Source organism: Elephas maximus, chromosome 1, assembly GCF_024166365.1.
Source record: "Elephas maximus indicus isolate mEleMax1 chromosome 1, mEleMax1 primary haplotype, whole genome shotgun sequence".
Classification (NCBI taxonomy): domain Eukaryota; kingdom Metazoa; phylum Chordata; class Mammalia; order Proboscidea; family Elephantidae; genus Elephas; species Elephas maximus.
Genome location: NC_064819.1, coordinates 147,809,549 through 147,824,617, shown reverse-complemented (window position 1 = coordinate 147,824,617; position 15,069 = coordinate 147,809,549). Strand labels below are relative to the sequence as shown.

Genomic DNA, 15,069 nt, shown 5'->3' with positions numbered 1-15,069 from the left:
GTCTCAATAAATAAACCTGGAAATGTTTGCCTCCAGGGCCCATGCTTGGTCCAGTAAGTGACAAAAGAAAAAACACTGACTGCCTGCTAAGATCTCTTGTTCAACAGAAGGAAGAGATTAAAAATTGCCAATAAAAAATAGTTAAGTGTAATGGGTAAGAACAGGAAATAAACGGTCAAAAAGACTTTAGTTTGAAGTCCGGCTCTACAGATTTTTACCTGTGAAACCTCACGCAACTGCCTCAGCCTTTTTTGCTCTCATCTGTAAAATGGGGACTATTATAAGACTTTATCTTCTTGTGAGGATTTAGTGAGATAATGCATAGAAGATGATTACCAGTCCCTGGCATATAATAAACCCTTGATAAGTTAACTCTTACTATTATTCTCAACGATTTATCATTCTTTCCCTCATTCCTAATTATCACATAGAAACTTAGTGAGTTGTTTTATATTAAAGATGGCTGTATGGGGAAAAACAAAAAACAATGTCTGCTTTAGAAGAAAATTCCTGCCAAATAAATGTCAAGTTTATTAAGATCTAAAAGCTTTTATAACTGATCCAATTAAGGGTTTTTCTACATGTCTGATTCTTTTCAATTTTTATTATTATGATATACTGCAACCAAATGCTGTATCTCACATTGCCTCAAGCTGTGTACAACAGCAGTTAAAGTATGGACATGACAGCTGATCCATCATTTTATTATAAGTGGGAACAAAAGTTAGGCTTTCTTTCTGACCTTGTGAGACAGATGTAGGGTGATGATGACCACTTTTCTCTGACTGAAGCCATTCAGAACCTTCATCAAAAAGGGAGACCATTTAGCAGTCTGACTGAATTGCCAACTGAAGATTGAAAATGCAAGTCTCAACTAGCCGGGATCACCATGACACCTTAAGAAAGCCACGTTCTGTTTTGTACTAAAGTGTTCTCAGCCATAAAATCACCTGCCTCCTACATCAAACAAAACCATCTCAATAACCCTGCAAAAATCCCTCTCACCCTCAGAGGAAAAGGAAGATAATAAGGCATTGTTATTCCCTGACCGCTCTATAAAACGCACTGTAATTCAAGCTTGTCCTCAGCTTTTCTTACTACTGTTACAAACCACAGCAGATTTTCTAATTCCCTGAACCAATATAGGAGAAGCAAAGGCAGGTGTGGATGTTTTTAAGGACATGAAGAGAGAAAAAGGAAAGTTCATGAATTTTTAGTGGCTGTTAAAGAAATTCTCAACCTTATGTCTCTGTATGCTTCAATAAAATGGTATTTTCCTTTCATTTAAAATGTTGGCATTTAAACATTTTTTCTGGATGCCTAGAAATAGCTAAATGGTGGGCAGAACTGTTCCCTTTACCCAAGCACATGCTATAGTGCAAATACAACCTGAAGACAGAACAATGGATGCCAGAGGTTGTGGGATGAGACACAGAACCAAAGTGTGCAGAACGAACCCTCTGTTTACTCAGGTGCTCTTGTCAAGCTGTGAGGATTCAATGTTCAACCTTAGGAATTTGTGCTAAATTTCTTCCATTTACTCACCATCCTTCCTCACCCTGTTCTGTGCCCTGTAAGGCTGCCTCTAGCTGCTGGTTGTGTTCAGCTGAATGATACGGAAGATGGGAAGGAAGGAGGCAAGTAAGATCTTGGAATTTATTTTGAAGCTTCCTCCCTAGGCAGTTACCCCTTGGGCTAGCTGTGCCCTTGACCCAAGGTCACAGCTCCTCTCCGCCAGCCCTTTCCATAGGACTCCTGGCTTCCAGTCATGGCTCCTTCCCCTTACCCCTTCAGATCTCAGATGGTATCTGCTTCTCAGTGTTGCTATCCCCGGTGTCCTGCACTATTCCACCAGGTTGCCCTCCTCCTTGTCCACAACTTGTGAATAATCCCTTTATCAAAAGCTCCTCCAATTACCCAATTTGAATGTGCTCTCTATGCCATAAATTCGAATCAACTCAATGATAACTAACAACAATAACACCTGTTGCCTGCTGGGACCGACTAATAACGTATTCAACATAGGCTATTTTTGCCTCTACCTTTGTAGAAGAGTTGGGATAAAGAAATACCCTCTGAAACGTTTCAGGGTTTTTTGCAAACCATAACCAAACACTTTATGATGTTACCCAATGTTCTTTAAGCACCTATGTAATCATTATGCTTATTAAAGAAATGGAGTCAGTGGAGGATCAAATGGTTAGTGCTTAGTTGCTAACCAAAAGGTTGGAGATTCAAGTCTACCCAGCGGTGCCTCAGAAGAAAGGCCTGCTTATCTACTTCCAAAAAATCAGCCATTGAAAATCCTATGCATAGTTTTACTCTGACACACATGGAGTTACGATGTATTAGAATCCACTCGATGGCAACTGGTAATTAAAGAAATACAAATGTTTTCTTTATCATATTATGAGAATATATAATCCATAGTGTTTCCCTTTTTATTTTAGCTTCAAGAAAATTCAGTGTTAAATGCAGTATTTACTGTCAATAACTGATTTAGCTGAATGCCCAGCAACAATTATTTCTTTGCCCCTTGAAAAGTTCTTCAAAAGTGGTTTTCATTCTATTTTTTGCGATTGTCCTTTTTTGTTGTTTTTAATCTCGCGAAGCATCTAAATCCTTTTAAGAATAAGGAGAAAATACATCCTAATTAATAAAAATCAGGCATGGGTCAGTATCAAGACAGCAGGAAAGGACCAAGAAACCTCGGTTCACAAGCTTGAAAACAAGTCCCAGAGGTGAGGCAAAGTGTCAGGAGGAAGGCAGGATTCTACTCCACAGGTATCTGGTCCAGACAACAAACCCATAGCCATCCTCTTTTCTCCATCCACTGGAAGCAACTCCAGGCCTGGGTACTGGTTTGTTTCTTTGCTTCCTTATGGGGCTTAACAGACATTTAGGAATAGCCCAAACTTACTCTTGGTGTGGGGCTCCTGTCTTGGTCAGCAAGGTCAGCACAAAAAACATGAAAATCACGAAGACTGCAAGACCAACCCAAAATCCAATCACAATGGAATCTGCAAGACAGTTAATGTTGGGATTAGTATTTCACAGTAACTTAGAACTGGAACATTCAAGGAATCTGAGCTATTTAGAGAGAGTTGGAAGAAAGGCCTGGCAATGTGCTTACATAAAGATTACAGGCAGCAAAGAAAATCCCATGGAGCAGGGTTTTCTACTTTATAACACATGTGGTCATCATGGATTAGAACTGACTAACTGCCAACGGGTTTGGTTGTTTTTGTTTGTTTTGGTGCATGAACGAGTGAGGAGGTCAACAATACAATGAGCCAATCTTGACCCATCAGTCAAATGGGAACAGATAAAATGTAGAGAATGAGGGTGAGGCAAGAGTCTGAGTCACCTCCCCAGTTTCTGTCTCAGCTAAGGAAATGATGTTTTCTTTTTTTCCACAATAACAGGGACCACGGTAACACAAAGAGATTTCAGCCTTATTTATTCTGTTCCTCCATGTCCCAGTAAGGAACCCAGGACTGAAACATCTTGAGTTAGAAAATACAATTTCTAGTAGAGACTACAATACAAAATTTAAGTGAATTCTGATTTAAAACAAATCAATTTTGTATTTTTTAGGAGAAAATACATCCTAATTGATAAAAATCAGGAACGGATCACCATCAAGACGGTAGGAAAGGACCAAGAAACCTAGGTTCACAAGCTCCAGTTAAAAACAAGTTCCAGAAGTGAGGCAAAGTGCCAGTAGGAAGGCAGGATCCTGCTCCACAGGCATCTGGTCCAGAAAAACCCACGGCCATCCCCTTTTCTCCATCCACTGGAAGCATCCTGGAATAGTTCAGGTCCTAGTTACGTCTTCGGGAGGGCATACAAACGGCCTCCTGAAGGCTCTCCCTGCCTTCTACCTTTTCCTATGATTCATCTCTATAAATCTGCTTTAACACAGCTCTGATAATGTTGCTATTTTATGAACAACCTTCAACAAAAATAGGCCTGACCTACTCCTCCAGATTAAAAGAGATGCCATATGTAAGGTACTTTATATGATGCCTGGCATCTCCGAAGCTGCCTTACATCTGCCAGTTATCATTAGAATCATCATCATCATCCTCTCTTGGTTTATCCCTCATACAACCCATAAGTTTCTAATTGGACTAGGGGACATTATATCCCTCTATTTGCCTTAACTTTCAACCACAGCTTCCTAACATTCATGCCTTTACAGGGGTTCTTGCCTCTACCTGGCTGGAACAACTTCCTCCAGCCTGGAGCAGACGAACATCCATCTATCCTTCAAGGCCCATCCCATGCACCATCTCCTTCACAAAGTCTTCCTTAATTTCCCCAACTAATGTGCCCTCTCCCTTCTTTGGACCCCAGGCATTTTGTCTCTGTTTCTCTAAACGGGCCCTTCCTTGATCCTCCCTTGGGTAATAGTCACAGGTGTATACCACTGGACAAGGATTAAACAAAAAAAAAAAAACCAAACCCATTGCCAACAAGTCATTCTGACTCATAGTGACCCTATAGGCCAGAGTAGAACTGCTCCATACGGTTTCCAAGGAGCGTCTGGTGGATTCGAACAGCCAACCTTTTGGTTAGCAGCTGTAGCTCTTAACCATTACACCACCAGGGTTTCCATGGACAAGGATTAGGCTGAATTGTCTATAGAACCTGACACATACACCAGAGGGTCTCAAATCTGGGGGGCAACTGAGCTGAATCATTTTACACTTTCTGATCTATTCTAAGAAGTTTACCTATGTGTGGTTACAATGAGGATGCTTGGCAATTTTTTTTTTAAATAAACGATCGGAGCTTATACATTAAAAAAAAAAATATGTATTTAAATGTAAAGCATTGTTCCAGTTAAATTAGATCTATGTAGCACTTTTTCCAAAATGAAGAAAGCAAATGGACAATTTACTCTGCTAATGTATCTTTCCTGGGGTTAAGCGTAGCAAAGAAATAGAAATTGAAGACTTTGGCTTATAACAATACAAATGGAAATGAGGCATAAAAAAAGACATAAAGACAAGAACCACAAGACACATGTATACAAGTACAGCTAACATCTAACAATAAAATCTCAATTACAGGGGCGCAGTCTATGAAGAACCAGATGAATGGCAGTTCCCCACACTGTACTGTATCAACTATCTGCACAGTGAAATCACATTCTAAAATTACACACCAGTGTTATATTTAAATCTTCAATTTAGAACTTAATCTAGTTGTGTTGACTCACATTTTTAAAATTTTACTAAGAAGGTGCTCTCGTGAGGATAGCTTTCACCCTGAGAATGGTGGGGTGATCCCCATCAGTCCTCTACTTCCTAGCCTGGGGTGGGCAGAGGTGGGGAAGCAGTGCCCTTAACCCAGCCCCCGTCCCCTCCCTTCTTGGCCCATCTTGCACCCTAGGCACCGGATCAAGAAGCAGCAATACCGTAGGGTATGCACGGAAGGGTCACAGCGCTCAGAGAAGTCATGAGGGGTGAGGAGGAGGACTGTGTTAGAATTTGAGAATCCTTGTGACTCAATGTTCTAAATGTTTCCTTGAAAACTGGGGCATCTAATTTTCCCATCACATTATGCTTTAAGTATTTCTGCTTATTCACATTCTCCTTTAAAAGAAATTTGCTTCCTCAAATTATTTCCATTTATTTTCCCCTTAACTCTGCTACATGACCTTCAGCCCACAGCACTTTCTCATTCTGAGCACCTCACAGGGAACATTGGTGATCCCTTATTTCATCCCCAAAATATCCAAACTCTTTAGAAGTTATATTTACATGCTGAGTTTCATGGGCATTCACACTGCATCGAAAGGAGCAAAGCAGAGTTCCTGGTCTTCCCCAAAGCACCCTTTCCTGGAAAGAAGTCAGAAGAGAGGTTTGCCCACAGTGGGGTGCAATGAAGCTAGATGGTTAAGGAAACCTAGAGAAGCCTTCCGAAGGGGTTCCTAACAAAGCAAGGCAGCCACAGCCTGTTCTGGCTATGAACTGAGCTACTAAGAGACAAGCGGCCCAGGGAAATTCCAAATGGAATGTGTCATAATAAAATAACCTGACCTTTAATAAAACCAGGGAGCAGAAAGCTAGCAGCTGCACGTTTTTCACTGGCATGATCTTTTGCTTCCTGTATTATCTTTTCCACTCTAGGGTAGGACTAAAACAAACCAGCCCATCCCACTTCACTTCCTGAGAATAAACTATGACCTTTATCCATTTCATGGCCGTGTGAAAAACCAGGACTAATACTCCATTTGAAAGAGAGTTCGGGGCACAAGAGCCAGGACTGTCCTCACACCATTTCTGGTTCCTAAGGCAGTAGGGTCAGTTTCGTGGTATGAATTCTTGGCAAAGAACCAAGAGTGATGTTCCAGGACTTGTCTCTATTGTGCTCCTGACAATACATCTTACTCCAAGCCTTTGCAAGCTCTAGCTCTGCTTCCTGTCCTGATGACTTAGCTTCTTGCTGACTTATCCATGGGTGTACCCGGCATTACCTGCAAAGTGGCACATGAAAAAAACATGGAATTTGGCCACCATTGACAACTCAGAATAAGAGGATGTTCTTTTAATCTTATCTCAAGTCAGCAGCCAGAGCAATCCTGCTAGAATGTATGAATGTCCATTCACTGACTCATTGGCTTTTGCTTCTTTCTCTCTAAGTACTCCCTCTCTCATCCAGCGGGGCCCTTCAGAACTGAGCTATTTCTTTCCCTTCCTTTGTAGTAAAACTCAAAAGATATGTCTATATGTAATGTCTTCGATTCTTTTTCTCCCATTTTTTCTTGAACCAAGTCCATCAGTCCTTCATCCCCCAATACTTTACTAACACAGCTTTTAAAAAGATTGCCAGTTACTTCTACATTGTAAATCCAACGATCAAGTGTCAGTCCTCAACTAACTTGACCTAACAGCAGCATTTGACACAAATGATTCTCTCATCCTTGAAACCCTTTCTTCACTTGGTTTCCAGGAAACCACAATTGCCTGGTGTTCTTCCTCTCTGTCCATTCCTTCTCAGACTCCTTTGCTGCTCCCTCCTCAACCTCTCCCTTAGCCCCAGTTTCTACATGCTAGCATGCCCATGGCTTGGGGCCCTGGTGGCACAGTGGTTAAGAGCTCAGGCTGCTAACCAAGAGGTCAGCAGTTCAAATCCAACAGCTGCTCCTTGGAAACCCTATGGAGCAGTTCCACTCCGTCCTATAGCATCACTATGAGTTGGAATCGACTCCACAGCAATGGGTTTGGGTTTTTTTTTTTTTTTAAGCATACCCAGGGCTCAGTTCTTGGACCTCTTCAGTTTTCTATCTATACTCACTCATCCACCCTCCTGACTTTGAATACCATTTATATGCGGATGACTCTCAAACCTACACCATCATCCCACACCTCTCCTCCCTTGTCCTCTTGGATGTCTGATAGGCATCTCAAACTTAACAGGTCCAAAACTGAGCTCCTGATGTAATTCTCCAAAATCTCCTTCTCCCATTTTCTTCCCCATCTTATTTAATGGCAATTCTATCCTCCATCACTCAGGTAACAAAGCTTCAAATCATCCTTAACTCTTCTCTTTCTTACACTCCATAGCCAACTCATTGATAAATTCTGTCAGATTTACCTTCAAAATATACCTATAACGTATGCATTTCTCATCACTCCACTGCCCCCACTCTGGTCCAAGCCACCATCATAACTTGTCTGGCCTAGGGCAATAGGCGCCTGACAGGTCTATGTTTCCAATTTCATTCCCTTCAGTCTACTTCACAATCCAGCTGCAGTATGGTCCTTTTTAAACCTATGCTAGATCCCACTCCTCTGCTCAAAACCCTAAGATGACTTTTTAGAGTAGAAATCAACATCCTTAGGATGACTCTAAGTCCCCCGTAATCTGGGCCCCACTACTTTGTCTCCTACTGCTCTGCCTCTCAGTCCTTCACCTGGGCCATGCTGGCCTCTTCACTGTCTTTGAATGTTCCAGCTTACTCTTGCCATAGATCCTTTTCTGGAATATTCTTCCCCCAGCTATCTTATAGCTCACCTCCTCACTTCCTTCAGGTCTTTGCTCGAAACTCTATTTATCAGTATGGCCTTCCATGGCCACTCTCTACTTTGACTTCCACACTCTAATCTCCATTTCAGCCTGTATTTTTCCTCTTTTAATCACCATCTGACATAGTTTGTTTATTTAACTTGTTAACTGTCTCTCCCACTAGAATGCAAGCTTTATAAGAAGGGGTACTTTTGTGTTTTCTGTTCACTATTGCATCTCCAGTGCTTAAAATGCTACTGTATACAACAGTTGCTCAATAAATATGTGCTGAATGAATGAGTGAATTTCCACTCTGCTAGTGCCAAATGTATGTCATATATGTGTCCATTTCTGATACACAGTAAGATTTAATACACGATTCGAAATGAGGGCAAAAGGAGAATCTGCAATGACCATCAGAGGTTGTTTCTCAGATGAATGACACTTTGAAGTTAAGAATCTTAATTTCAACAGGTAGAGAAACTTAATCTAACATTAAAATGTAACTACTGTGGCCAAATATTATTCATAACAGACAAAGCAAATGAAGATAACTATTATGTTCATACCTACCAACTGTAAGGGCTTTCCCCTGAAATGTCTTACTTCTATTGTTTTGAAATTGCACTTAATTGGCTTGATATTTTGCTCAGCAAAACAAGAAGACGTACTTGAAGCTCAGAATCACAGCATTTTCAAATGGAAGAGACTGCACCAATGTACGCATTGCAATAGTTGACTTGATCTTTTCATTTTCCTGTATGTCTGAGTTTTATGTTGTTATTGTTGTTGTTGTTTTATGTGTCTCATATACTGTCATGTTCCTGAAGCTAAGGGTCTCTACTTTTATCAGATCTCTTATACCAGAACAGTAAGTATGCACTCTGGCATTTTTGTTTTTTTCATGATATAAATGCTAAAACTAACAAAATCACCCCCTTACTAATTGTATAGTAAGTAAAGTAAGTATGTGATATGTCACTTTTCGACATATATTTTGCAGGAACTTTTTCCAGCTAAAATCATTTCTAAAATGTGCTCTTAAAATATTTTTCTTAACTGTCTCTGGAAACGTACTAACCACAAGTACGGCAGCAGCTCTGTCTTTTGTATCCCTGAAACTAAGGAAAAGAAACAGGAGTAGACTGACACAAAAATAGAGTTTGCATCACCAAGCTGTAAAAGCCCACACTAAACCCGGTTGCTGTCAAGTCCATTCCAACTCATAGCCACCCTGTAAGACAGAGTAGAACTGCCCCATAGGGTTTGCAAGGAGTGGCTGGTGGATTTGAACTGCTGACCTTTTGGTTGGCAGCCGAGCTCTGAACCACAGGAATATATGGCAATATTTCTAGGCACATTGATTTCTACTATAATTCATAACAAGCAATGTCCTTACCTGTTATCCAGAAATAAAAAAAGACTAAACAATTTAAGTAATTTGTTGTTGTTGTTAGGTGCATCAAGTCGGTTCCGACTGACAGTGACCTTTGAAATAGAAGCATTTCCTTTGCTGCATTTGTATCACCAATTCTAATCTCTTTGATATTTACTAATCCATCCCATTACTTTGGACCTACTAAGCACCTAAAGCTTTTACAGTGCCATTGATACACATTCAGAAACAACAGAATATCTCCTTATTCCTAGTCTGTCTTAGTCTGGAAGCTCAGCTGAAACCTGTCCGCCATGGGTGACCCTACTGGTATTTGAATACCGGTGGCATAGCTTCCTGCAACACACAAGCATGCACAGTATGACAAACCGACAGCACTTAACAACAACAAGAACAGGTAGAGGATAGATTTCTGCAAGAAGGAGAATAAGTCACTGGAGATTTCAGGGATAAAAGCAAATACGTTTTGTGCTCACAATCTGGAATTGTATAAGACTTACATTTATGGGCCTTCAGTCCTTCAAAGGAAACTGGTCCAATTTCATAATACTCATATTCCCAGGTGTAATCAGAATTAGATGCAGACTGTTGGGAGGTTCTGTTAGAAATTAACCTCTGGACAGACATCTCTACCCTGCACAAATAGAGAAAGAAAGGGCAGAACCTGTTGATTCATCCAAAACTCATGGTTGCTCTAATTGCTCCAGCCACATTCACCAGTTCAGCAGGCAAAGGCCCCAGGGTAGTCCCATCCACTACATCAGGGAGAGGCCCTCATCAGCCGCGCACACATTGGTCTTACCTCATACCATGTGGCCATTATTCCTTTTTTTCTATCTATTAGACTGGAACGTATTTGAGATCAGACACCATGCCTTTTGTTGTTGTTGCCCCCCAGGACTTAAACCAGTGCCTGGCACATAAACTAAAACCATACTCATTGCCATCAAGTCAATTCCAATTCAAGGCAACTCAAATAAAGAAGGGAAGGAGGGAGAGAGTACATCAAAATCTCTGAGCTTACAACTTTAGCCTCACAATTTATACCTGCATGAGAATGTAAAGAACCTACAAAGAATCAATAAAGTCAGTATCAGAAATAAACTACTTCAGTATATACTCCTTGAGCACCACCTATGCAACAATAAAGACGTGCAACCCAAGTCTAATGAAATGGGGCAGAGAAACGAGAAGTGGGCAACAAGAGTTACATAATGAGGGTTGCATGCTGAAGACCCTCAATAGAAGTCTGCATCTTGTCCAGTGCTTATTCTGAAATTTATCATGTTTTCAGGATTTTCCAAATACCTTCTTTGTGACCTGTGATTATTTTAAACAAGAAAATTATGACTTCTTTGGAAAAAGAAGCTGCACTATGTAGTACAAATGCCAAAGGTGACAATTCAACAGAGCCACTGTTCAATACTGAGCATCTACTGTGTGCAAGACACTATGGGGTACGCAAAGACACCTGACACAGAACAGGACTCCACAGGCCTTTCTTTATAATGGGGAAAGGGAGACAAATTAACAAATAACAGTAATATAGGGATCATATAAATGAAATAGCAGCTGAAACCAAGATTCATTGAGCAGACACCACCACTGCCCCTTCCCCATAGTTTCCAGAATTCCTCTTTTCCCACCACCAATCAGAATCTCCCACCAGCTCCTCAAGGGCACAATCCCAGGAAAACCGAGGTAAAATCACCACCATCAGCACCCTGTCCCAAGGCAGGCATCTCAGCCTCCCTCATCCCTTCTTCCTCCATCCTCAGCCTTGGACCCCAAAGAAAGAGAATCTAACCCCTTGGCATCCAGGTGTTTGAATCCAGAGTTGTACAACCCTGAGCAGCCAGTCAGACAAATCACTCCTCCAAAGGTAGAAATGAAGATGCCAATTCTCATTTGGGACATAAAGCTACACAGATTATTATAAGAAGAGCTGACATTTACTTTCTGTAAGTGTTCAGTTACCTTTCTATCCCCAGCACACAAAAAAATACATAAGACCACAGTATCATCTTTGCCCTTTCCATTTTGAAAAAGAGATTATTTTTTTCTCAGCCATGAAATACATTTCCTCAGGAAAAGAAAATTAACAACTCAAATCAAAGAAATACCATCAGAGGAGCAGCTCTTTAGTTGTACGGGTCAGAGATAAATGTTGCAGATTAGGATCAACATAATTTTCCTTTGGGAATGTTAAGAATTTCAAAACACATAGGAAATAGCATTGGTTTTGGTCAGAAGACCAGGGTTTTAATTTTTGCTCTACCTCCACTTGCTATATTGTTAGTCAAGACACTTAATCTCTCCAAACCACATTTCCTCATCTGCAAAACAAGTGTCATCATGACAGCTTGAAAACACTGTCATCAGGAATGGCTCTGTCTAGTGGATACCATCATCATCTACCTGGCCCACTCCTCAAGCCTCCAAAATGGTTTTTCTGCTTCTACTCTGACCCCTGCAATCCATTCTCCACACTTCAGCCAGTGATCCTTTAAAAAGACAAATTGCACTTGTCACTCCTTTGCTTAATACTTCTAATGGCTTTCATTGCTCTAAGGACAAAGTCCAAAATCTCAAAATGGCAAACAAGGTCATGATTAGGTCCTGTCTCCTCTGATCTTGAGCCATTCTGCCTCATGCCCCATCAAATTGTACTTGCATCTATTACAGCTCCTCAGACACTCTTGTTCTCTGCCACTTGCACACACCTTGTTCCCTCTGGTGGGTGGGATCTTCCTACCACCCCCATTCTACCCTATCCCTCCTTCCCTGCATACTCTTACCATCTAGATCAGGGGTCATCAAACTACAGCCCACAGGCCAAATTAAGCCCACCACCTGTTTTTGTATAGTTCATCTGAGTGAAGGATATTTTTTATATTTTCAAATGGTTAAAAAAAAGAATAGTAATATTTTGTGACACTAGGAAATTATATGAAATTCAAATTTAGTGTCCGTAAACAATGTTTTATTGGAACAGTCACCCTCATTTGTTTATATATTGTCTGTCAGTGGTACTTCCATGTTGTTGATGCTGAACAGGTTTCATGGGAGCTTCCAGACTAAGACAGACTAGGAAGAAAGGTCTGGTGATCTGCTTCCAAAAATTGGTCAGTGAAAATTCTATAAATCACAATAGTTTGATCTGCAACTGATCATGGGGCTCAAACAATATTTCAATTTATTGGGGATGGTGCAGAACTGGGCAGTATTTTGTTCTGTTGTGCACAGGATCACCATGAGTCAGGGTCAACTGGAAAGCCACTAACAGCAACAACAATGGCCACTTTAGTGTTAGCAACAGCAGAGTTGAGTGCAAAGCCTAAACTATTTACTAAGAAGCACTTCACAGAAAATGTTTGCCAAACCCTGCTTTAACCAAAAAAAAAAACCCACTACCATCAAGTTTATTCTGACTCATAGCGACCCTATAGGGTTTCCAAGGCTGTAAATCTTTGCAGAAGTAGACTGTCACATCTTCCTCCTGAGGAGCAGGTACTGGGTTCAAACAGTTGACCTTTTGGTTACCAGCTGAACACTTTAACCACTGCACCACCAGAGCTCATCAGAACCCTTGCTCTAAAAAAAATCTAGAACCATAAAAAAAAATTATCTGAGTTCCAGTTTTCCCACTGGAAAAATGAAGATGGTAACAGTACCTACTTCATGGACTTGCTGTAAGGATTAAATGAAATGTTGCGTGAAAGATGGTTAGCCAGGAGCTCAGCTGCTAACCAAAAGGACGACAGTTCAAATCCACCACCTGCTCCTTGGAAACCCTATGGGGCAGTTCTACTTTGTCCTACAGGGAAGCTATGAGTTGGAATCAACTCGACAGCAATGGGTTTGTTTTTTTTCAGTTTTTAGCACAATCTTTGGAGTCCTAGTGGCACAGCAGTTAAGAGCTCGGCTGCTAACCAAAAGGTCGGCAGTTCGAATCCACCAGACACTCCTTGGAAACTCTATGGGGTAGCTCTACTCTGTCCTATAGGGTCATCTGCATACACATGTCCTATAGGATCTGCCACACACTATGAGTCGGAATCAACTCGACAGCAGTGGGTTTGGTTTGGTTTTGGGTAGCACTATCATTATGAGCTAAGATACACTGATCTGGGACAGAAAAGCCTAGATTTATTCTTCAGATACCACACTAACTCCCCTCTCAGACTATTCCTATCAAATTTACTATGTAGTTTATTAATCTATGTGCTTCAGATAAACAGGTAAAATTGTAATATAAAATACATTAAAAAGGATTCATTTAGATGGTTGAAAAATCATAAAGGTCAACATTTACAACTTAGGATTCATGCTGTTCGACCAAGTCAAAAAATGGTAATAATTTCCGCCTCTCTCTTTTTATTTTTTAAGGACAATAAGTGAAGTCTGGTTTTATCATATCATTTTTATTGGTAATCAACATTATAGCCCATATAATAAGCAGAGCATAAGGAGAAACTAGGATTCATCTGGCTTCAAAATAGATAACAGGTAAAAAAGGGAAAAGACATAAAATAATGAGGAAAATAAAGATGGGAAAGTGTTTTCTATTCTTGTCTATGCAGCACATCACAAGTCCAAGGGCAGCTCTCCCGGCATAAATTCCCCACATCTGTATACGGTGTGATCCCTGTTTATGGCTGCTAAGGCCAGTCAGACAGACACACTCAGTGCCGCCCTCCCAGGCTGGTCAGGGACTAGCAAATAAAGTTTGTCTGTAAAAGAGTCAAATATCAAGTAATATCAACTGCTTACCTATCATAAGGAGTCCCTGGGTGGAGCAAACAGTTAACATACTTGGCAGCTAACAGAAAGGATGGTGGTTCAAGATCATTCAGAGGTACCTCATAAGAAAAGCCTGGTGATCTACTTCCAAAAAATCAGCCATTGAAAACCCCATGGAGCACAATTCTACTCTGACACCGTCTTAGGCTGGGTTCTCTAGAAAAGCAAAACCAGTGAAGCATATGTGTGTATACATATAAAATAAATAAATAAATAAATAAATTTTAAAAAACCAAACCCATTGCCATTGAGTCAATTCTGACTCATAGTGACCCTACTGGACAGAGAACTGTGCCCCATAGAGTTTCCAAGGAGCAGCTGGCGGATTCAAACTGCCAACCTTTTGGTTAGCAGCCAAACTCTTAACCACTGAGGCACTAGGGCTTCATATACACTCATACATATATGTACATGTATATATACGCACACACAGAGACTTATCTCAAGGAAATGGCTCATGGGCTGCAGAGGCCATGAACCCAAGATCAGCAGGGAAGACAGCAGGCTGCTGGCTCACAAAGTTGCAGAGGCCAATGAGTCCCAAGATTGGCAGGCTATACAGCAGGCCACCGGCTCAAGTCCCAAAAACCAGAGGTCAGATGATGATAGGCCAGATCCAGGATCCAGAGCAAGTAAAAGCCGGCAAGCTTTGCCAGAACGTCCATTTATATTGGATGCAGGCCACACCTCCAAGGAAACTCCCTTTACAACTGATTGGCTGATCACATCAAAGCACATCATGAAAATGATTACAATATATCACAAAATGGAGGCTAACTACATCATTACATAACTGCCAAACCACTGAGAATCATGACCCAGCCAAGTTGACACACAACCTTAACCATCAC

General features: G+C 40.9%; 1 protein-coding gene across 2 annotated transcripts in view; it reads right to left on the bottom strand.

Moving 5' to 3' along the window:
• Nucleotides 1–15,069, bottom strand: part of MRAP2 (melanocortin 2 receptor accessory protein 2) — a 52,510-nt gene that overhangs the window by 22,082 nt on the left and 15,359 nt on the right. The window contains exons 2-3 of one of the 2 annotated variants that reach the window (XM_049896590.1): nt 9,916–10,049; nt 2,921–3,020 (exon numbers count right to left, since the gene is read on the bottom strand). In XM_049896590.1, the coding sequence (XP_049752547.1) occupies nt 2,921–3,020; nt 9,916–10,042 (227 nt within the window). In that variant the 5' untranslated portion in view covers nt 10,043–10,049. The remainder of the gene's footprint in view (nt 1–2,920; nt 3,021–9,915; nt 10,050–15,069) is intronic. The other variant, XM_049896580.1, reaches the window with a different exon arrangement.